Below are 25,404 nucleotides of genomic sequence, written 5' to 3'. Positions count from 1 at the left end.
TAGAATGAACAAGAAATTTCAGCTGATTGGATCAGTTTGAAAGGCAAAAGTCACCTGCAGGTGACGACGTATCGTCGACATTGTTGTGTTTGTTGGGGAGAAAACTTACAAACATACAGTACAGCACTTCAGAGTCACACTGATAGCGATTGAAGATTTATGTAAATTTGACAAGCTGAACGCATTCTGTAATGTCAGGAGACACGGCACGAGATTGACTGACATAAAAAAAAAAGCATGCAAAATTGCACACAAAAAAAATAAAAAATACGCGAAACAGCGAGACCGTGAATGGTGAACCACGATATAGCGAGGGACCACTCATCAAGCATCAGCCAGATCTTTCCATGAATTTTGCAGTCTCAGTAGCTTCTCTTATCTTTTTAATTTAATCCCATAGAAACCCATGATAGGTTTCATCCCTTGTCATAGTACAGACTACATATGGCATGAACTAACGAGCCTCCAAGATGACATTTTCTATGTTGAATGTGGTGCAGTATTTTATTTGCCAGCTAAAAAGAAGGCAAAGAAGCTCTCAAACCCATTGATCATATGTCTCAGTCTAGCCTGAAATCTTCTAGAATTCCCTAGAAGTGCTACAGGTGTGACTTTTAATTTTATTGCACACCTAAGTCATGTACAACTCACTTTGATGAACTCAAGCTGTATGTATTATACTTGTTTATGTATTATACTAAAGATTACTTGATATTAGAATACATTTTTGCTGGCCTGATTCTTAGACCATCTCCCGGCAATCTTAATCCATTTCTTATAGCATATAACTTTTGCTGAAATAACTAAAACTCCACTAAATTAAACAAAAAAAATATTGTTGGATGTCCAAATCTTACTCTAATCCTTATATCAGCTCCAGGATACTCCTTTTCTTCCAAAGCCTCCCATCGCTGATCAAACTTTGCCACCACAGGATCATCAAAATCTACAATCTGAAAGCCAGACACATTTGCACCTCCATACTGGATTTTAGAGAGGTCACCATCCACAAAACCCTGGAACAAGATCAACAAAATATACAATTATTGAAATTTACGAAAAGTTTATTTAATACTAATATGCAAACACTATTTTCTTCTCTGCTGAGATCTCATGGAGCCTTGATCATGCAGAGCAAATGATGTGCCTCCAGCTATTTTTCAGAGATTTATTTAGAGCAAAGGTGTTAAACATAAGGCCAGAATCAGCAACATCTAAAGATACTGTTGAATGACACTGAGAATAGTCACAAAAGCAATCTAGTCCGCATGCCAATAGAGAAACGAGATATGGAATGAGTTATGACTAGCATCTACTCAGCAACTACTGCTCTATTATATAAATTGCAGTAGTGCAAGCAAAAGGTAGTCTTCTCTCAGCATGTCTAAATGTGACTGCCTGCTTTAGGATCCCAGTTACCTAAGTGTAAACCTGTTATTAGATCCTAATCTAAACTGAGTTATGTAAACCTCAGTTATTGTTAAACAGTCATACATAAATGGCCTGCAGTACATACATAAATATACTTGGTCAGCCTCATTTAAAGACTGGAAAATGACTCACCAAGTTTGCGATGATATAGTGATATCCTTTCACGTGCCTGCCTATAGTGATCACCTGGTGAATAAGAGGAAGAGGTTATGTCAGCAATAAACAACAATTTTAAATGGTTAACAGGTTAATTATCCTAACCCAGAAAGAAACACTAGATGCATAATCATAATTTTTGGAGATACATGGTATTTATATAACACTTTTCTACTCTTACTAACCAGTCTTAGAACATCACATTTTCCCTGTGCTTTCAAGGAGCACATTATTATAATACCTCAAAGCACTTCATTATCCTTACATTCATGGTTAATTCAGAATCACTAAGTAACCTAACATGCATGTCTTTGGGACTGTAATAGGAAATCAGAGTACCTGGAGGAAACCTATATAGACACAGGAAAAACATGCAAACTCCATAGTAGGGTTGTCACAGTGTTAGAATTTCATGCTCCATATGGATACCTAATACCTAAGAGGTTAGGAAAATATAAAAGATAACATCAATAGCAACAGGGTCATTCCATCTCATCTCTGTGCGACTATCTCCAATTTGTCTAAAAATGTTATGGTACAAATTTTGAACAGGATTAAAATCCTTGATAAATCAAATGCTTTTGAAGATCATGTATAAATAAAAATAAAATAAAATTCCCTCTCGCCTCTGCAGGCACTCCATCCTTCATCCTGGGATCTGCTGGAGCCACTCGCCTAGTTTGGAAGACACTGCACCTAATGCTCCGATTACCACTGGGACCACTGTTACCTTCACCCTCCACATCTTCTCAGGCTCTTCTCTGAGCCCTTGGTACTTCTCCATCTTTGCGTGTTCCTTCTTCCTGATGTTGCTGTCATTCGGAACCGCTACATCTATCACTATGGCCATCTTCTTCAGTTTGTCTACCACCACTATGTCCGGTTGATCGTCACCACCATTTTTTCCGTCTGTATCTCGAAGTCCCACTGGATCTTTGCTTGGTCTTTCTCGACCACCCTAGGAGGCATCTCCCATTTTGACCTCGAGACTTCCAGGTCAAAATGGTTATGGCGTTCCATGTATGCCCTGCCTGCTAGCATCTTACACCCTGCTGTTATGTGCTGGATTGTCTCAGGGGCATCTTTACACAGCCTACACCTGGGGTCTTGCCTGGTGTGATAGACCCCAGCCTCTATGGATCTTGTGCTCAGAGCTTCCTGTGCTGCCATGATTAGTGTCTCTGTGCTGTCTTTCAGTCCAGCTTTGTCCGGACACTGGTAGGATTTCTGGATATCTTCCTCTATCTGCTAGTGGTACATACTGTGCAGGGGCATATCTTTCCACGATGAATTCTCCTCTTCCTCCTCTTTCTTGGGTTTCTGCTACCTGAGATATTCACTGAGCACATGGTTGGTTGGGGACATCTCCCTGATGTATTAGTGGATGTTTGTTGTCTCATCCTGGACTGTGATCAAGGGCAGGGCGTAGGTGTTGATAGCCCGGATCTTGGTCTTACTTTTCAGCTGACTCCTCAGGACTTGCCTGACCCTCTGCAGGTACTTGGTGGTTGCAGCTTTCCTAGCAGCCCCTTCATTGATTCCTATTTGCCTGTGGGATCCCCAGGTAGTTGTAGCTGTCCTCAATGTCTGCAATGTTTCCTTCTGGTAGTACGATCCCCTCAGTTCTCACTACCTCCCCTCTCTTTGTTATCATCTGACTACACTTCTCCAGTCTGAATGACATTGCTGTATATCCTAGTGGTGTGGATCAGTGAATCGATGTCTCGTTCACTCTTGGCATACAGCTTGATGTCATTCATGGAGGTGGCTGACAATTGCTCCGTTCGATAGTAGGTATCTGTAGCCAGTCTTGTTAATGATCTCACTGAGGTGGTTCAGGCCTATGCAGAACAGCAGTGGGGACAAAGCATCTCCTTGGTAGATCCCACACTTGACGGTGACTTGTGCTACTGGTTTAAAGTTGGCCTCTAGTGTTGTACACCTGAGTTACTGATGAAGGCTCTTAGGATGTTGTTGATCTTGTACAGTTCTAGGCATTCCAGGATCCAGGTGTGAGGTATCGAGTCATAGGCCTTCTTCCAATCAATCCAGGCAGTGAAGAGGTTGGTCAGTCTGGCCTTGCATTCTCGGGTGACTGTTCTGTCTGCCAGTAGCTGATGTTTTGCACCTCTGGTATTCTTGCCAATTCCTTTCTGTATTGAGCCATGTGCATGTTCATCTTACCACCATGATGCCTGACACGCAGTGTTGGGGAGTAACGGAATAAATGTACCGGCATTACGTATTTAAAATACAAAATATGAGTAACTACAGTTACAGTTACCATTTAAAAAGATGGTATTCAGAATACAGTTACTTTGTTGAAATAAATACACGGCGGTCTTTTCCTGTTTCATATGTTAGGCTGTCCCCTCTCTATTTTTGGTAATTCCACACCGGTGGAAATCCAAACAAAACACGCATTAAGAGGCTCTAATGCCTGTGTCTCAATCTTGCAGCCAATGTCACCTCTACTTGCGGCCCGCATAATGAAGAATTATTGTTCAAAAAATTAATTAATATGAAGGCAATAGGCAGAGTGTTATAGGCATAGCCAGGCATAGAATGTAGCCTTATGGGGATTGTAGCCCAGTTGTAAGTAAGCTATTAAGACTCGACTGTACTCTGTGTTTGTTTTTTTCTCCGAAACAATAAGTTCAGTTGGAGAAGCCTTTTAACGCCTCTCTCTGTCTCTCGCTAGCAAAGTTAACCCAGAAAACAAAGTAAAGCTAGTTTTTGGCTACGAGCCCGACACAGAACCCGACATATTAGCCAGAGGTCCCTTTACTACGGTTTGGAGCCACGGACCTGTTTTACATACGCCGGAATAGTTTTCTATATGAGATCGCTGCAAAAAGTGCAGCCTTACCTAATGCTCACCCTACTGTTACTCATTTATATTAAGATTTAAAAATCTAGTTGGTATTGGTATGGCGAATAGCATTCAGTAATAGTAATAAATCACACAGCAATAGTACATTCATGTAGTTGTAAAAAGCATGATAATATATCTGAATACTTTGGATTATATAAGTAATCCAAAGTATTCAGGATATGTTACTCTCATTGAGTAACGTAACGGAATACGTTACAAAATACATTTTGGGGCATGTATTCTGTAATCTGTAATGGAATACATTTTAGAAGTAACCTTCCCAACACTGCTCACACGAGCTTGCATGTGGTACCAAGGCAGGTTATTGGCCAGTAGTTGGATGGGACTGGTCACTTTTGGGGGTCCCTGGGGATCAGGACTGTCTTGCCTTTAGTTAGCCATTCTGGGTGTCTCTCATCGACTAGCAGCTGGTTCATTTGCACTGCCAGATGCTCATGGAGTGGAGTCAGCTTCTTTAGCCAGTAGGCCTGCTGTCCAACTCTTCATACTGGAGACCCTTTTTTGGATATCTGTCACTGTGACAGTTACTGGACTCTGTTCAGGGAGGTTGTTGTGGTCTGCTCTTAGATCCACTGGCCACTGAGCATTGCTGTTATGGGTTGTGTCTTTCTCCCATATGCTCTTCCAGTATTGCTCCATCTCCAGCCTTGGATGGTTCTGTGGAGAACAGCTGGTTTATTCTCCTGCCTTCTACAGTGGCTTGCAAAAGTATTCGGCCCCCTTAAACTTTTCCACATTTTGTCACATTACAGCCACAAACATGAATCAATTTTATTGGAATTCCACGTGAAAGACCAATACAAAGTGGTGTACACGTGAGAAGTGGAACGAAAATCATACATGATTCCAAACATTTTTTACAAATAAATAACTGCAACGTGGGGTGTGCGTAATTATTCAGCCCCCTGAGTCAATATTTTGCAGAACCACCTTTTGCTGCAATTACAGCTGCCAGTCTTTTAGGGTATGTCTCTACCAGCTTTGCACATCTAGAGACTGAAATTCTTGCCCATTCTTCTTTGCAAAACAGCTCCAGCTCAGTCAGATTAGATGGACAGCGTTTGTGAACAGCAGTTTTCAGATCTTGCCACAGATTCTCGATTGGATTTAGATCTGGACTTTGACTGGGCCATTCTAACACATGGATATGTTTTGTTTTAAACCATTCCATTGTTGCCCTGGCTTTATGTTTAGGGTCGTTGTCCTGCTGGAAGGTGAACCTCCGCCCCAGTCTCAAGTCTTTTGCAGACTCCAAGAGGTTTTCTTCCAAGATTGCCCTGTATTTGGCTCCATCCATCTTCCCATCAACTCTGACCAGCTTCCCTGTGCCTGCTGAAGAGAAGCACCCCCAGAGCATGATGCTGCCACCACCATATTTGACAGTGGGGATGGTGTGTTCAGAGTGATGTGCAGTGTTAGTTTTCCGCCACACATAGCGTTTTGCATTTTAGCCAAAAAGTTCCATTTTGGTCTCATCTGACCAGAGCACCTTCTTCCACATGTTTGCTGTGTCCCCCACATGGCTTGTGGCAAACTGCAAACAGGACTTCTTATGGTTTTCTGTTAACAATGGCTTTCTTCTTGCCACTCTTCCATAAAGGCCAACTTTGTGCAGTGCACGACTAATAGTTGTCCTATGGACAGATTCCCCCACCTGAGCTGTAGATCTCTGCAGCTCGTCCAGAGTCACCATGGGCCTCTTGGCTGCATTTCTGATCAATTCAATTCAATTCAATTCAATTTTATTTATATAGCGCCAAATCACAACAAAAGTCGCCTCAAGGCGCTTTATATTGTACAGCGCTCTCCTTGTTCGGCCTGTGAGTTTAGGTGGACGGCCTTGTCTTGGTAGGTTTACAGTTGTGCCATACTCCTTCCATTTCTGAATGATCACTTGAACAGTGCTCCGTGGGATGTTCAAGGCTTGGGAAATCTTTTTGTAGCCTAAGCCTGCTTTAAATTTCTCAATAACTTTATCCCTGACCTGTCTGGTGTGTTCTTTGGACTTCATGGTGTTGTTGCTCCCAATATTCTCTTAGACAACCTCTGAGGCCGTCACAGAGCAGCTGTATTTGTACTGACATTAGATTACACACAGGTGCACTCTATTTAGTCATTAGCACTCATCAGGCAATGTCTATGGGCAACTGACTGCACTCAGACCAAAGGGGGCTGAATAATTACGCACACCCCACGTTGCAGTTATTTATTTGTAAAAAATGTTTGGAATCATGTATGATTTTCGTTCCACTTCTCACGTGTACACCACTTTGTATTGGTCTTTCACGTGGAATTCCAATAAAATTGATTCATGTTTGTGGCTGTAATGTGACAAAATGTGGAAAAGTTTAAGGGGGCCGAATACTTTTGCAAGCCACTGTATCTCTATACCTTTTCATGCAGCTGACTAAGGCTGTGAGTCTTTGATTGGCAGTTTCCAAGGCCTCAGATATGGAAAGCTTGCTGTACTTCTTAGCCACCTTCCTTCATTGCACCTTCCTGCAGCTCCGGCAGTTGGCTAACCTCACTCCGTGCTACCTTTATTTTGGCCTCTACTCTCCTTCTCCATGGAGGGTACTACTCCTTGTGGTTGTTCAACTTGTAGCCAAGCATCTCACCAATCACTGCTGCCATAGTGTAGCGCAGCTGGTTAGTCTCGGTAATGGTTGCAGTAGGTATTGTCTGTAGTCCTGCTTTCAGACATCTAGTCTATCTTCTGAGGGTACTTCATGTAGTCTTGGTAACCAGCTACAGAGGATCCATGTTTCAACCTTCGCCAAGATCCTATCACTCAGGTCAGTTCCTTTCGCACTCAGTGATCCTTCTTCCATCACACTTGGAGCTTGGTACCCAGTCACGGGTGGGGGTGATGATACCTCCCCCTTGACCTGTCGCCCTTCCTCCCCCTTGCAGTAGCATTTGTGTTGTACCTCGTCAATCTCTAGCCGTGAGAGCAGTTGCTTCTTCCGAATGTTGGAATGCTGAACTAGTAGTTATTTCGCTGTCAATCTGGATGCTGGATATCCATCCACTCTCGTTTCATCTTCATCACCTTCTTACATAGCAACAGATTTTTCCAATTATCCTGGAGGTTTCTTCCTGTTAAAAAGGAGTTTTTCTTTCTCACTGTTGCCAAAGTGCTTGCTCATAGAGGGTCATGTGATTGTTGGGTTCTTCTCTGTATGTATTATTGTAGGATCTACCTTACAATCCAAAGAGTTTAATTTTGGTCTCTTTCTGACCAGACTGTACTCTCAGTATTTCACAGGCTTGCCTAAATGTTGTTCAGAACCTTTAAGCGTGCTTCAACATGTTTTTTCTTCAGCAATGAATACTTGAATGCAAGCGTGCATAAGGGCCATGGTGGTTGAGTGCACTACTTATTGTTGTCTTTTAAATAATTGTGCCTGCTGATTTCAAGTCTTTCTGTAGCTCTCTTCAACTGGTCCTTGCCTCTTAGACAGCTCTCCAAAAGTGCTCACTGGGACCTTTAGTTGTTTAGAAATTTTTCTGTAACCAATGCCATTAGCTAGGGATATCAGCTGGTGTCATGACTTTCTATCTGTGTCATTTCTTATTATTACACATAATTTATGGACATCTATGATCTGATTTCTTTGCATGTATGGATTAGAGTGTTACAGACATCTGGTCATGTCATGTCATGTCATGTCATGTCATGTCATGTCATGTCAACAGCACGTTTAGAAATATATCTATTTAAAAAATTGGCTTTGTCGTCATTACTTTTACATTACATTTTACCAGGTGAATATTTCCCCAAAATGCAAAAAGAAAATATTTTTAACATGAATTCTTAGCCACAAACATGTATGTGTTTTAAACCTAACCTGAATTATAAGACAGCTCTGGGGCAGTAGGTCGGGAAGGTATTGAAGATGAAACAAATGCTCATATTTAACAATTTTTTTTCTCAGTTATTATGCAAGTAAATGTGGATACTCCAGAATTTGTTTCTTTTCAGATTAAACTGCTGATAATTTTATTTTTCTGGTACAAAGTTGAATGAAAATAGAATTTTCATAATTTTTGTAATCTCCATGTTTTATTTTGCATTATTGTGAAATATAACTATCAACAATTCAGAAATTGCCACAAGTTTTTTAAATTAATGTGTGTTCAAATAATGGATTTTAAAGGAATACTTAATTTTTTAAATATTTTAATTACCCAATACTTAAACTTTCTTTAGTGTAGCTGCCAAATTACATTTCATGTTCAAGCATTGCTGCAGATTTAAAATTGGAGATCGTTCAGCAGATTTCAAAAAAAAAAAAGTTTATCTGAAGTCTCACTTTGCTTCTGGTGACTCGACACATAATTTTTCATCACTGATCAAATAGAGTTGGTAAGATATACTGCCACTGTTTCTGTCTAGTTGATAGTAGACTTTTCTCTCCACCTATCTGGGACTGTAAGAGGAACATGTTGCAGAAATAATTATGTTATATTGTTGAATGATCACTGTCTATTAACATTACAGATTACAACACTTTACAGAACTAATAATACTTGCTGCCTAGCTCCCACATTAAGATTATTATTTTATTATTGGAAATAGCCGCTACTTTAATGCTAACTTAACAGACGGGTAATGTGGCTCTTGAATAACTGCTACAAGTTTAACAGTTGTGTGCAGTAGCCAAGTTAATGTTTATGATAACTGTTTAATACATTTTTTTTTTAGAAACATGAGCTTTGGTGACCTTTCAAAAGTCTTCATGACCCTAATAAACCTTTCTGGTCTGTAAAAAGCTTTCAGACTCAGATAGCACGTCTGGTATCAATACTACTGCTAATGTGCATCCAATAGCTATTTTGATTCATATCAGAGTATTGATTTCTATTGTAACCCTACTCCACAGAGTAACAGTGCTAACAACTGTACCACCATGCTATCCGTATAGTAGCTACTATTTAGCTACTTTTCTTTGCAATTTTTTTTGTCTTCTGTGACAGAGATGCAACATATAGGGTTCATACAAATATTTAAAATCAGTCAAAACAAGTCCCCTCCCCCAGAATTAACTGACTGTTTTGTATGCATTTGTCATATTTTCAAAATGTTCACTATTTAACAGCTTGTGCTTTGCAAATTTAACTTGCAGCTTTTGCGGATGTCATGAGCAACATGCCCAGTTCTGATAATTGTGACATTATCAAAATAGGGTTTTCCAAATGATTATCATGAGCTGGTACCATAAAGCAGTTAGCAGATAGGGGTATAATTTTAGGAAACAACACAGACTAAGGAACCTAGACCATCACAGTTTTGCTCCAGCCAATCAAACCAAGCTGAAAAAGAAAATCCAACTATTTTCTAGATTATCATCATTACAGTGTAAGTTACCACTAATAATTATGTAGCAGCCATCTGCATGTGAACAGTGAAAGTTCTGCACGATATCATTTTGCTAACCATGTAGAAAAGACAAATACTGGATACTAAGTACACATCATTTCCATTGTTCGCCATCTGATGATGGAAACAGGCCAACAGTACTTACCGAAGAGGAAATTAACTCTGCCAGAATAAAATTTGAAAGATTTCAAAACAAGTATAGTAGTTTCATTTAATTGTTATTTAAGAAAATTAAAATGACACAGACACCATCATGACTAGTTCATGTCTGGTCTGGTATCACACCCAAAAACCATCCAGGATAACCACAATACTGTTGGTTTCACTCCAATAGTATGTTTTGCATAGTTTCATTACTTCTTTTACACAGACACACACACATAGAAATATTATCAGTTGACTCTGAGTTGGTTGGATGAGAGACATTCACTGTTTTTTGAGGAATGACCCAGTAAAGAATGGATCTATAGAATCAGCTTCATTTTTGATGGAGAGAAAATATTGCTCATACTGGTAGCAGCAGTAACAAGATAAAAATCAACCTGCTCCATGATGTCTTTCACTTTATCTTGTTCGCAGTCCAGTATGATGCGCCGTTCCTTACGGATCTCCAGGTCCTAAAAAAATAAGACAACAAGCATCCAACATTATTACACAGTCTTTAAAGATTTGTGTGCTCACAGTACAAGATCAAATTGCATCTTCCTGAGGTGCAGTGCCTCCACATACTGCTTGACACCATAGGTTAGACAAAGATATTTATTATAACTAGCTACAAAACCCTGAAAAGCTTTCTGGAAAAGACAAACTAAAAGCTTAAGCTTATTTTAGTATTTAAAACAAGCATATGTAAAAACAATAGATAACATCAAAGCAAAGTATACTCTACAATGCTGTACAGCTGTACAGCTGCTACACTGTACAGCTGACAAAGCCCTTTTCCCAAGACATCACAGACCAAGTTTTGGTCAGGACCCATAGGCTTCAAATTGTAAGGCACTAGCTACTGTGTCAGTATGTGGTGGGAGTGGGAATGTGCTGAGCTAACTTTAGAGTAAGTGCATAAAAGCATGTTTTTATTTTTTGAGTTTTTTTTATGTCCTTTCAATCAGCGATCAGAATTATTGTCTAAACACCAAGAAAAATGCCCAACAGATTTGTTTTCCCAAGTAGACCATTACAGCTATTGCTATACTGGTCCACTTAATTGTCATATTTTATTATTATTATTATTATTATTATTATTATTATTATTATACATTTTTATTTTATTTTATTTTCATTTTGAGTTATTACAATCAGAATGGACAGGACCGGGGACAGGAAAGAGAAAGAAAGAGAGGTTGGGAAGAGAGTTAAATGAAGGAGAGGGGAAGAAAAATAGAGGAAAAGAGGGATAGTGAAAGAAAAGACACTGAAAATCTGCTTGATCACCTGCTGAGAGAAAAAAAAAAGACAACCAAAAAGAAGATAACACAGTAGGGAAACCACAGGTAAATAATAAATATTGAATGTTACTGAGCAGCATACAGTACTAATAATGCATGAAATGTTTAGAGGCAGCAGCCAACCAAAATAGTGTGTGTCTGTGAGTACCTGTTTGTACACCTGTGTGCACACCTGTGTGTGTGAGCGCGCTTATGTTCATAGGATTTCTCCATGTAAGCATCTAATAGTGGGTATTGGAAGCCATAGCTCTGCCCCCCAGGTCATGATGCAGGCCAAAAAAACATCCATCCATCTGCTTCCGCTTTTTCAGGTCGTGGGTGGGGGCTGGAGCCCATCACAGCTGTCTTAGGGTGAGAGGCAGGGTACACCCTGGACAGGTCACCAGTCTGTCGCAGGGCTAACACACAGAGACAGACAACCATTCACACTCACATTAGCTCCCTTTTGGGCAATTTAGAGTTTCCAATCAACCTATCCTCACTAACTGCATGTCTTTGGACTGTGGGAGGAAGCTGGAATACCCGGAGAGAACCTACGCAGACACGGGGAGAACATTCAAACTCCACACAGAAAATCCCCAGCCTAATGGTGGAATTGAACTCAGGACCTTCTTGCTGTGAGGCAACAGTGCTGTTTGGCTCCTCTGAGTGTTTAGTCCATTTTAAATTCTGTTACCTTCTGTTAACCTACTTTCATGTGTTCCCTGGACTCCTAGATTCTGTTACCTTTCCTTCATGGAATTCCTTTTGGACTGCTTCCGCTACTATTTATTGTACATAATAAAGATGATTTTTTTCTGGAAAAATCATCATTCCAGAAGAGGGTTGTATATGATGAATGGAGGGTCCTTCACCAAGGGGAAGAGGTGGCTGTAGCTCAGAAGGATGCCCAGGCCATCAACTAATAAGAAGGTTGGTGTTCTGATCCCTGGCTGCTCCAGTCTGCATGCCAAATATCCTTGGGTGACATACTAACTGATGCATTCACCGGAGTGTGAATGTTAGTAGTTAGTAGTTAGGAAATAAAATGCTCAGATGCTCAGCAGTATATGAGGACATTTTGCTTTTTAGATATTGATAAAATGTTTTCATATAGCTGGATTAATGTGACTATTTTATTTTTATGTCAAATAGTTGGACTGAGTGCTGGTGAAAAAAAGACTTGTTTTGTACAAACACTTTTTTGAGAATTGTGAACATGGTTTAAATAAAATAACTGAAAAAACCATATGGAGTTATTTCAACATTTATCCACTGAACTGTGAGCAAAAAATAAAAAGACTGAATTCTTAGAACAATTCTCCAACTCATTTGAAGAGAGAAAAGAAAGGAAAGAGAAGCTTGTTTGTTATAATCTAACCAAAATAACTTAAATATTTTGGACTGTGTCATTTGCTAAATTACTATGACATAGTCAGGATTTTCACATCAGGCAAACTGCAGTGCATGTACTTGCCAAAGAATAAATAACATAACAGAAGACACTGTTGAAAATGCTGGTTAGCAGCCTAAACTGATGAAAAAGCTGTTATGACCAAAATTTTAAATTTGTGTCTAGAATTTGATTTTCTCCGTCTCTCTCTTGCATTCCAATATAAGTGCAGAATACCAGTACCTGAAACAGGGACCGGTAGGCTTCATCCTTTCTCTCATCTTTCAGGTTTCCTACATTTATTGCAGTGACGACCCATTTTTTCTCTGCTGCAGTGTCCAGTATTACCTGAAGAGTCGAAAGACCTACACACACAGAGTCTCATTATTAATAATTAATAATTCATTAACTTATACATTTGTAGAACAAATCTCTATCTCATTCTTTTCTATGTATATGAAGCATATTTCTCTGCCTTGCTGTGCTTTCTATAACTGTAGCAAGTTTCTGCATTTGCTTAACATTTTCTGTATTCACGATTATTTCAGTATCTTATCTTCAAAATTAAGCACTGGCAATATTTATGCGATAAATGATGAGAATTTCCTTACCTCGATCACTGTCATACAGATAGGCAAACTTTTCCCATTTGTAGTATTCCACTAATGAAACTAGTGGCCCCTTGATGTCCGGCCTCATTTGGAGAACAAACTGATTCATTCCTTCTGCTGGGAAAGAAGGTGTAATGAAGGAGACATGAAGTGTCTCACAAAAGGATGTGATGGTGTTGACCGATTTCTTGTCATAGAAGCCAAAAATGGCATAGACACCCCGAGAGAACTGGGAACAAACTAGGAAAGAGAGAAGAAGAGAAAGATTGTACAGATTAAACAGTGAGTTCACACAAGTTTCTATAAGCTGCATAAAACAGTATAAGAGGCCAGGTGTAATAAGCTATAACCAATTGCACTTAAGAGAAGAAAATTAAAATGGCAGTTCCAATCATCTGTTGAGAAAAAATGTCTGGATTTTGTGTCAGCATACATGATCCAGCTGTGTGGCTGCAGGAATTATTCTGAATGAGAGAATTGGTATTAAGTATCCCACTGTGGAAAGTGACGTCGGCGTGACGTCTTTCATAAATCATTTTCCAAAATTGGTCCACTGAAGGGGTAGTTTTTTTCAAACTCTGCTGAACGTATGTTGTTGTCAGCAACAACATACGTATGGGCTATTCATAGTCCAAATATGGTTGTTGTGGATGTCTTTTCAAAGTCAAAGTTTGACTAATTTTAGAGATCATTTTTATAAACCAGCAGAAAAACCACAAACCTCTCTTACTTTCCATCACAACTTCTCCAACCTTCTCTCAAATTTAAAAATTAACTATATATAATGCAAATGCACTTTGACACATTGCTTCACAAATTTAAACGAGCAAAGGGAATTTCAATTTCAAAAATACTTTAACCATTATTATTTTACAGTTTAACATGGATTTCATCGTTTTTAATATATCAACAGATTTTAATAAATGACATTTTTAACCTTGTTACAAACAAATAAGTTGATATACTAAAATAAATAAACCAGTTAAAGAAAAACAGAAAAATGCAAAATAACAAAAAAAATTACCCACGTGTAGTGAAACAATCAATAGGCTAACACATAATAAATTATATTTGTTTATACATAATCCATATTTATTTGTATCATGTAGATAAAATCAATGTTAATATTTTTAAATTTAAAAAATTACATTTATTAATCATGCAAATTTCCTGCAATTGTCATAGACGTCAACATGATGTCCAAAAATATTACCCAATCCAAAGTTCAAATGTTGATCAACATATTATCATCCAAGTTGGGTCATGTTTAGGTGTCCAAATTGTGAAACTTGTTTGGACGTCATATAGATATCTAGAATTAGTGATGGACTGAGGGACCCAATATAGACATGGTCTCCATCTTGAATTAACTTCATTATTTATTTCCACCAAATCATTAACGTGTCTTTTAGATCCCATTCCTACAAGACTGCTCAAAGAAACCCTACAATTAATTGATACTTCAGTCTTAAATATGATCAGCCTATCTCTAAATAATCAGCAACGTACCACAGGCCTTCAAGCTGTCAATGTTAAACGCTATCTAAAACATCGTCACCTGAGCTTAGCTCGTTAGTTATAGGTGAATCTCCAACTTCCCTATATTTAAAAAAATTCTGAAAGAGTAGCTATAAAACAACTAACTGATCATCTGCAGAGGAATGATTTATTTCACCATCTTTCCAAGATGGCGATGTGGACACATGCAGCAGCTGCTCTCTGTCCCGACAAAACAGTGTTCCCGTCTTTCTTATGCTCTTTTCTTGTTTTTCACAAAAACGCTTATACAGTCGTGAGCTCCTGCTAAAAATCAACAAAAGCAAATCCGTAAACTTTTCAGACATGGAAGAGCTACGAATTACACTGAGGAACTGCAGACTGCTTTGGCGGCATCTACCATCGGCAACCCCTGCTACTAGATCTCGCCCACAGTGGAAACGTCTCAGGTGGTGTGGGAGGAAACAGAAGAGGGGTAGGCTAGCGGTTAATCCACTTAAACCCGCTATACCCACCATAGTACTTTCCAACATGTGCTCCCTGGACAACAAGTTGGATCTTGTACGCTTACTTCGGTCCACAAGTCAGTGAGAGAGTGTCGTGTCTTTGCCTTTGTGGAAACTTGGCTTAACAATCACATTCCCAACAGCAGCATTCAACTCGACCAGCTAACATGCTTTTCATTTTCAATTCAATTCAACTTCATTTATACAGCGCCAAATCACAACAACAGTCACCTCAAGGGGCTTTATATTTTAAGGCAGACCCTACAATAATACATTCAGAGAAAAAACCCAACAATCATATGACCCATAAAACTCCCTTTTAACAGGAAGAAACCTCCAGCAGAACCAGGCTCAGGGAGGGGCGGCCATCTGCTTTTGGGCAGACAGTGCTCTCAATGAAGACTCACGGAAGGGGACTCTGTGGTTACATCAACGATGCCTGGTGTCGTGACACTGTTGTGGATGGCAAACACTGTTCAACTCTGCCGGAGCTTATGATCATCAAGTGCAGACTGTTCTACCTACTGAGGGAATTTATAATGTTTGTTGCTGTCTGTATCCCTCCTTGCTCCAGTAACAACAACAGGAGTGAGGCACTGAATGAATTGTATCAGTATGTCAGTGAACAGCAGATGTCCCACCCAGATGTTTTTCTCGTCCTAGCGGGTGATTTCAATCATGCAGACCCAAAGACTGTGCTCCCCAAACTGCATAAACACATTAAATTTCCTACACAGGGAAAATAAAAAACCATTTTGGACAATGTTTTCACCACTCAGAGAGGAGATTACAAAGCCCTCCCCCTCCACCACCTTGGTTCCTGTCTTTTATTCTGTCTTCCTTCTCTCACCCCAACTGGTCGCAGCAGATGGCCTCGCCCCTCCCTGAGCCTGCTTCTGCTGGAGGTTTCTTCCTGTTAAAGAGGAGTTTTTCCTTCCCACTGTCACCAAAGTGCTTGCTCATAGGGGGGGTCATATGATTGGGTTTTTCTCTGTATTCATTATTATAGGGTCTACCTTACAATATAAAGCGCCTTGAGGCGACTGTTGTTGTGATTTAATAATGATAATGGATTGCATTTATACAGCACTTTTCTAGGCACCCAAAGCACTTTACAATTTCACTATTCATTCACTCTCACATTCACACACTGGTGCAGGCAAACCACAGCTACAACTGGGGCAGACTGACAGAAGCGTGCCATCGGCCCCTCTGGCCAACACCAGTAGGCAGTAGGGTAAAGTGTCTTGCCCAACGACACAATGACCAGGACAGCAAGAGCTGGGGGATCGAACTGGCAACCTTCCAGTTACAGATGAGCTTCCCAACCCCCTGAACCACAATCGCCCCAATTTAGTGCTATATATATAAAACTGAACTGAATTGAATTGCCTACCTGGAATTAGCATAACTGTTTTGCTAATTCCAGCATACAAGCCCCTGGTCAAAGTCACCAAACCAGTTTGTAAGCAGGTACGTATGTGGCCTCAGAGGCAATGGAAGACTGTTTTTCCACCACAGACTGGGAGGTCTTTAAACAGGCCGCCACACGTGACAACACCACAGACCTGTAGGAATAATCAGAAACTGTCATTTCCTATATCTCAGAGTGCATCAATGTTTTCACAGAAAATAGGACTATCACTCTCCAGGCCAATCAGAAACCATGAGGTCTACAGGCTTCTGAGGGAGAGAAATGCAGTCTTCAGAGGTGGGGATTAGGGGAGCATAAGAACAGCAAGGGCAAACCTGCATCAGAGAAGCGAAAAGGCAATACTCCAGGAGGATTTCGCAAAGCTGGACGAGCACAGAGGGACTGTGCTGCAGAACTCACAGATGTCTTCACAGACATCTTTAATACATCAATCAATCAATCAATCAAAGCTTTATTCGCCACATGCAGGTTGCCCTGCAGTGAAATGGGACCCCCCCCCACCACCCCCCACCCCACCCCCCCGACCTTACACACACAACACAGACATTACATGGGGATAGAAGTCGGAGATCGGTAGCGTTACAGAAAAACACTGAATGTACATTACAATGGGAAAGTACAAGAGGAAAAAAAGAGACCTCTACTCATGCTGTGCTTCCATGGCAGGACAGCATGAGAACAGGAAACAAAAAAACTCCTCTGCACAAACAGCACATAAATGTCCACAACACAACATTATGAAAGACATGACAAGCCACAGGGTTGGGTGGGGGGTGAGGAGTAATCCGAAGCGAACACAGCAGCCGCCCTGCCCAGCGCTACCATTCCAGCGCGGACTCAGACCCGGCGTGTTCCCCTGCAGGAAACAAGCATCGAAGGCGTTTGGAAAGGGAGGGGGGATGAGTGTGTGCATATCAGTATGTGTGTATGTGTATGTGTCCAGAGTTTAGCTGAGACAGTGTCCTTCGCCCTGCCAGGCTAAGTAAACAGTCTTCCAGCCAGCCCAGGTGGCCTTGCATAGAATGGGAGGAACAGTCTCAACACAGTCGTTATCAGGGTGTTGTTGTTCAGCTCCAGCCTTGAGACCGCAGCTGGCGCCGATGGGGTCTCCGCATGAAGTAATGGTGGTTTTAACTTTAGTGCGAACAACTCATAAGAATTTCAAAGCTGTTCTAACAGTCCAACACTGGTCTCTCAATCTCCTGTTGGAGAGCCGTGAGCTTTCTATGATGTTATCCAAACGTTCCGTGATGTTGTCATTCTTGTGGTCAAAGAGCAGGTTCTGAGAACTCACGACCGCAGTGCGCTTCCCAAGATGTGATCCAATTTGCGCTCAGAGCTGTTATTCCAAGCGAGCCCCTCCAGGTGTAATCAGTTTGCACTCAGAGGTCTTGTTCTGAGTATTCACGGCAGCCGTGCGGTTCTCCAAGATCTTATCCGTGCTGCGCTCAATGAGCCCATTTCGAGAAACTCACGCCTCGTCCCTTCGTTTCAATCCCAGCGGGCAGCCTTGTGGGGGTTTGAACAGCCGGTTCCGCTTCCTTAATTCTTCGATAAGCCAGGGCCAAGCCAGCTCCGATCAGCAAGAACCCTGTTATCATGGTTCCGAATAGGTAGATATCTTCAGCACTCAGGCTCACCCGAGCCCAGACTTCTCGTTGAGAAGGGGTGTCAATTGCATTCAGGGACCAGTTGATCAAATCCATTATTCCTCTTTTAGGTTTTAGAGAACAGACTGTGAGAGAGTGTTCCAAGGAAAGTAATAAAAAGCACGAGACAAGACAAGGACATAAGAAGCTAAGCAGGGAAGATAAGGGAGAGGAGAGGAGAAAAGTGCGACCGCCTTCGCTGAGAGCCAAACGCTGAGCCAGGCTGTCGTTCCCACATGCCTCAAAGCCTCCACCATCATTCCTGTACCGAGGAAGCCTCCTCCCTCCTGCTTTGAGAACCACCATCCGGTCGCACTCACCCTCAAGTGCTTTGAACAGTTAGTCATGCATCCATTTAAAACATTTCTTCCCCCCAAACTGGATCCATTTCAGTTCACATACCGGTCAAACCGCTTGACCGATGATGCATTCTCAACTGCCCTTCACTCAGCCCTCACACATCTGGACACTAGAGATTCATGCGTCAGAATGCTGCTCATAGACTTCAGTTCAGCATTCAACACAATCATTCCCCAGCAACTCATTCACAAACTGGATCTGCTGGGGATCAGCAACTCGCTGTGTAACTGGCTGCTGGATTTCCTGACAGGAAGACCGCAGACAGTACGGGTCGGCTGCAACACCTCCAACACAAGAACACTGAATACGGGGGCTCCCCAAGGATATGTGTTGAACCCCCTTCTCTTCAGTCTGCTGACCCACGACAGCACACCATCACACAGCCCCAACGTCTTCATCAAATTTGCAGATGACACAACTGTGGTAGGTCACATCAGCAACAACGATGAGACCTACTACAGGAGTGAAGTTAACCATCTGGCTGAGTGGTGCAGTGACAAGCCCTCTGCATTACAGGTGACTCCACTTATTCATCCAACAGCTTCTTCAGTTTGCTGCCATCGTAAAAGAGACTGAAGAGCTTCTTGGCCAGAACCAGCAGACTGAGAGACAGCTTCGATCATCAGGCTGTTAGGATGCTGAATTCACTCCCTGCTCTGTCCCTCGCAACTCTCACACACACGAACTCCAGACCTGCATTCACCTCTTCCCTCTGAACCCCCCCATGTTTATGTTTATATTGTTTTAGTGTACACTGAGGGCCGTGGGAGCATTGCAGTTTCAAATTCCTGTGTATGACCAGTACATATGGCTTTTGGCAATAAAGCTGACTTTGACTTTCAGCCTTCAGGTTTCAGAGCATGTCACAGTACCGAAACAGCTTTGGTGAAGAATACAAATGATCTTCTTATATCCTCTGACAGTGTTTTCCTACAATATTTTATCATTAGAGAATGTTGTAGGTATTAGAGGCACTGCACCACAATGGTTTAAATGGCATCTATCTAATACACTTCAATTTGCTCATGTAAATGAAGAGTTAATTATGGAGTTCCACAGGGTTCCATGCTAGGACCAATTGTGTGTCATAATATGTTTGCATTAGGCAGAATCATTAGAAAGCATAGAAAACATTTCCACTGCCTTGCAGAGGACACAATTTTTTCTATCCATGAAACCAGATAACACACACCAATATGTTAAACTACAGGAATGAGTAGATATTGTAGATATTGGCTATTGTACTTGGCCCTAAAAATCTGAGTATAATGGTATCTGAACAGATACTTACTTCTGATGGCATCACCTTGGCCCATTGTAACAATGTAAGGGAATCATGGACATGTCTTTCAATGTCCATATTAACAAATATGTAGCACTGCTTTGTCCCATTTGCACAATGTCTCTAAAATTCAAAACATCCTGTAAGAGTGCTGAAAAACCAGTTCATGCATTTATTAATCCTAGGTTGGACTACTGTAATTCATTATTATCAGGACGTCCTACAAACTCCCTGAAAAGCCTTCAGTTAATCCAAAATGCTGCTGCAAGAGTACTGAAAGGGACTAGAAAGACAGAGCATATTTTCCCAATACTGGCTTCACTTTAGTGTCTCCTTGTTAAATCCAGAATCAAATGTAAAATCATTCCTCTCACATGGAAGGTCTTGAATAATCAGGCCCTATCCTATCTTAAAGACCTTACTGTACTGTATCACTCCAATAGAGCACTTTGGTCTCAGACTGTGTGCGTACTGTGGTTCCTAGGATATTTAAAAGTAGAATGAGAGGCAGAGCCTTCAGCTTCCAGGAGATTTCTTCTTGTTAAAAAGGGTTTTTTGCTTCCCAGTGTCACCATAGCTCTTGTTCATTGTCAGTCATCTGATTGTTGGGGTTTTCTCTGTATTGTTTCTCTGTTGTGATTTAGTGCTATATAAATAAAACTGAATTGAAGGGTTTAGGGTTAGGATGAACAGCCACAGCACACTGCACAACTATTGCTACATATTGCCATTAACAGCACCAATAATTATTGCAAGCAATAAAAGAATGAATACTAAAAACTAGCCAAAATTCTAATTATATTCTTCGTAACACAAATACGTTTTGACCTGTCAAAATTACATTTAGGATATGTTTGTATTTTTTAAAATTTCAAGTATTATTCTAGACTTCTAAATAATGACCCAATAAAAAGAACTCTTCTTTTTTTTGTTTAAAAATGAAGAGATCAATACTTACAGCAGTTAGTAACAGCAAAGCTGTTGGCCACCTCCAGGTTATCTATGTGTGGAGTTAGCCTGAAATCTGTCATCCCAAACTGAACCATGCCAACTCGGAATGCACTGTATTCCTGATCTGCGCCCCTGGGAAATAAACCACCTGAGAAAAACAGAGACAGAAAAGGTCGTGATCATAAAGAAAAACAAAACTAAGTGGAGAAACGGGTTTTCTAGCTACAAAAATGTTGAGATAGGGACATTTTTACCACTTTCTGTCTTAAAAAACAACAACAAAGAAATTGCAATCCTTCATTAACAATTGCTAAAATGTTCGTTTTAGTTTCGTCAAAATGTTTTTATAATGTGATATGGGATCTCAGCAGTTTAGGCTCTCCTTTTTCATATTTATTGAGTTATTTACTTTTTTGTTTGTTTGTTCTATATTAGTTCAAATGTTCTGCATTTCTCTCATAAACTTCATACCTACCTGACACCTCCTCATCACCTTTCTTCCATTTACCTACATGTCCACTGAAGTCTGCTCCAATCACCAGTCTTTTCCACATGGGGAAACTTTCTACCACTTCAGCTAGCTTACTTCAGAATCCCCCTCTCTCTCTCTTGTCTGACAACCTATGTGTTAAGCCAAGCGCTGGCCAATCCCATATGGAAATCTTATTATTTATCAGCATGTTTGATTTGGTAAATATTTTACATTGGGAACCCTTCCTGACCCAGAACTCCCTTTGTCTGGGTTTAGGAACAGCAATAGAAATACTAATCAGTAATTCTGAGCTAGAGTCTGCCTGAGACAGAGATATCTATCTCAGGCAGACATTGTCTCTCTAAAGGACTCATATGTCCAAAACATCGGTACATACATTCACCTCTCCACAGTTCACTCACGTTTGTCCTGTTACAACTCAAAACAAAAAGGCAGAGTGATGTTAATTAAAAGAAACATAAAAATTACCATTAGTAAGACTGTAGCAGATGTGGAAGGTAGATTTATAACACATAGCTCTCTGCAGTATTTCACCTTTAACAATGGTTTACCTTGCCTTCTTTGGCAACATTCCTTTCAGCACAACCTCACATGTCTGAAGTTATTTTTTTCATTTCCACATACTGTATTACCACAACTGGTCTAAAAACACAAAAGACATAACATCAGAGTGGGAAAAATGTGATTTTTTTTTACTATGATGTCTCTAATGAATCATTTTTATAATTTGAAATGCAAATATAAATCAGAAATTTCAGAAATGTATGCACAGATGATGAAAGATACATCCAATGGATGTGCTGGGATGCATCATTAGTGATGTATCCTGGGTTCATTAGGTGTTAGGATCTTACAACATCTTACACCCTCACCCAGGTGACCCAGCCGAGGTTGATCATGCCCTAGCTTGCATCCCAGCAGGATTTGGCCATGGATCACCCCTCTCAATCCACAAGCACCTGGAAGCTTAGCAGTGTGTACGCTCTGTGGAGAGACGGGCCGGTGACGCCTCTGCAGCCTACTTCCACAGGGCATGCTTGCTAACCCACAGGGCATGCTTGCTAACCCTCCAACACTCTTCCAGAAGACCCTGGCATTTGGCCAGTTTCCTTCCAAATGCCCTCTATGCAGTCTCCAAGGAACCATGAATTCTGTCAGAGCTATCTGTCTTGAGGCCTCGACATTATCACAGTATCTCGGCACAAAGATGTTTCTGCAATGTGTGCTGGGTTGTGAGCGTTAGGTTGTTGCTTACTTGCTGTTATCACCGAGGAGATGCTTTCACCAGCTACCATCAGCAGCTGGTCATAGTGCCAACAGAGGTATAAGGACTCGGTAAGATATCATATACAGCTTGGATGAGGAACTTTTATCACTACTTCTTAGCCAGTAGATTGCTGTTTTTCAAATTGGATCAAATCAAGCTCAGTAGACAACCCATGGTTGGACCTAGAACAAGCAATCTGCAGAAAATTAAAAATCTCTGATTTGCCTTTTATTAGCGCTAGAGTTAAGAATCATAACTGCCTTAAAAGTCTTTGCAGAAACACTTCTCTGACATCCTGCTGGGAATTTCTAAAAATAACAAAGTCTTCCTTTACCTCATGTAAACTGACAACCATTTGAAACAATCCAAATGGGTGTCCAGAACATGTTATTCAAGAGAAAACTTATTTTCATTCAAAGAACTTTTATCAAATTATGGAATCAGCAACAGTAAATTTCTTGAATATCAGCAAGTCCATCATACAGAAAACAGCCGTCAGCTGAACTTAGAAATGTATACATGGGCAAGAGCATTTTTAAATCTTTGTATCCCTAAATTGTTATCAAAAAATGTTATTGTTAAAAATCAATGACTCAATTTTACTTCCAGCTGAAAAATGGGAGCGAGATCTCTCCATTAAGGTTACCTGGACACACATATGCTTAAACAGTGTTGGGAAGGTTACTTTTAAAATGTATTCCATTACAGAATACCGAATACATGCCCCAAAATGTATTCTGTAACGTATTCCGTTACGTTACTCAATGAGAGTAACGTATTCTGAATACTTTGGATTACTTAATATATTATCATGCTGTTTACAACTACGTGAATGTACTATTGCTGTGATTTATTACTGTTACTGAAGGTCCGCAGCTCCGAACCGTAGTAAAGGGACCTCTGGCTAATACGGTGGGTTCCGTGTCGGGCTGGTAGCCGAAAAATAGCTTTACTTTGTTGTCTGGGTCAACTTTGCTTGCCAGAGACAGAGAGAGGCGTTGAAAGGCTGCTCCAACGGAACTTATTTTTTCCGGAGGAAAACACGAACACAGTGTACAGTTGAGTCTTAATAGCTTACTTACAAATGGGCTCGTCAGGCACTCTTCTTGGCTGCCGTGGTTATTATTATATTTACATGCTTCCAGCTCCCGTTTTTGCTCCGTGACAGCTCAGACTTTTCCTTTCTCTCCCTCCCTCGCTCACAGACACATAACGTGTATGGTAGTCCATTCTCGCTGCAGCACGGACTACACTGCCCATGAGGCTACATTCTTTAGGGCCATGCCTGTAGCATTCTGCCTTTTAGCTTAGCACAACAACAACAACAAAAAGCGCTCTCTCACCCAGGAAACACGCAGAGAGAGAGAGCGTCACCCTGTAACCATGGCAACCGTAACGCTGCCGCCTGGAACAACAGAATGTAGCTGTCAAACAAAACCCAAACAGTCCTGACCCGCGATAATATGAAACAGGAAAGTACCGCCGTGTAATCCATTTATTTCAACAAAGTAACTGTATTCTGAATACCACATTTTTAAACGGTAACTGTAACGGAATACAGTTACTCATATTTTGTATTCTAAATACGTAACGGCGGTACACGTATTCCGTTACTCCCCAACACTGTGCTTAAATACCATCAAAATGTTGCAAGTCCCAACTTACAACTTACACAAACCTCTCCATAGAACACACTATACATGTTCCAAGTGGGCATTATACACTCAAACATATGCACCCACTGCACAGGCAATTCTGGAGCCAGGAACCTTATGCATACACATAAACATACACACACACACTCACACACACCTACACATGCACACACACATACACACACACAAATACAACACAAGACGGTTGATTTGTTTTTCTCTTCCAGGTGCTGGTTGTGATTGTTTTCTTGTATGTTTTTTTTCTTAAACTTGCAGCTTTTGGCAATTTCTTGCTTCTCTGTTCTCTTTATCCTTTTATATATTTTCAGCCCTTTTTTTCTCTCTCTCCTGCTTTTCAGCTTTGACACTGTTATGTTACACATGTACTGTAATAACAGAAATAAGCGAAAACCTGTAGTGATCCCATATGTGTCTGGAGTATCGGAACAGTTGAGAGGCATTTTTTCTAAACACCGGGTCTCTGTGGCTTTTAAACCCCAAAACATGCTGCACCAAAAATTGGTCCACCTCAAGGATCTGGTCCCCCGACACAAACAGAGTAACATAGTGTACGCTTGATGCATTCTCAATCATCCAGGAAAGTAAATCTCCAAAAGTTGAATCTGTTCATCTGGACGTAGCGTTTTGTGGGAGAAACGTTTCGTCACTCATCCAAGTGACTTCTTCAGTCTCAGCTGACTGCAGGTTTCCCCAAACCTTATAAACAGTACATTTGCATAATGACTGAAACCAGCCCACTGAAGGAACAATGGGCTGGGAGGTCAGTTCCTTAATCATAACTATGCAAATTCCCATGACCATTGATCAACAATCACTGACCAAAACCCACTGATCAAAGACCACTGATCAATGGCCATGAGTACCATTCACAGAGAGTTTGGGAATGGCTGCAATCACAACATTGTAAGATGGCGAAAGATGTACCCTTAGGCCCCCTCCTCGATTCAAAGATGGTCTTTCCCTTTTCACGTAAATGGCCTCCTTGACTCCG

General features: G+C 40.8%; 1 protein-coding gene across 4 annotated transcripts in view; it reads right to left on the bottom strand.

Moving 5' to 3' along the window:
• The window catches only part of LOC134628869 (glutamate receptor 2-like), a 114,640-nt gene that overhangs the window by 83,206 nt on the left and 6,030 nt on the right, over positions 1–25,404 (bottom strand). For all 4 annotated transcript variants that reach the window (XM_063475665.1, XM_063475666.1, XM_063475663.1 and 1 more), the window contains exons 2-7: positions 20,985–21,125; positions 13,298–13,537; positions 12,930–13,051; positions 10,409–10,483; positions 1,564–1,617; positions 858–1,016 (exon numbers count right to left, since the gene is read on the bottom strand). In XM_063475665.1, the coding sequence (XP_063331735.1) occupies positions 858–1,016; positions 1,564–1,617; positions 10,409–10,483; positions 12,930–13,051; positions 13,298–13,537; positions 20,985–21,125 (791 nt within the window). The remainder of the gene's footprint in view (positions 1–857; positions 1,017–1,563; positions 1,618–10,408; positions 10,484–12,929; positions 13,052–13,297; positions 13,538–20,984; positions 21,126–25,404) is intronic.

Source organism: Pelmatolapia mariae, linkage group LG6 (assembly GCF_036321145.2).
Source record: "Pelmatolapia mariae isolate MD_Pm_ZW linkage group LG6, Pm_UMD_F_2, whole genome shotgun sequence".
In the NCBI taxonomy this organism is placed as follows: domain Eukaryota; kingdom Metazoa; phylum Chordata; class Actinopteri; order Cichliformes; family Cichlidae; genus Pelmatolapia; species Pelmatolapia mariae.
The sequence above is the reverse complement of the archived record's forward strand: the minus strand, read 5'-3'. Positions and strand labels throughout refer to the sequence as shown.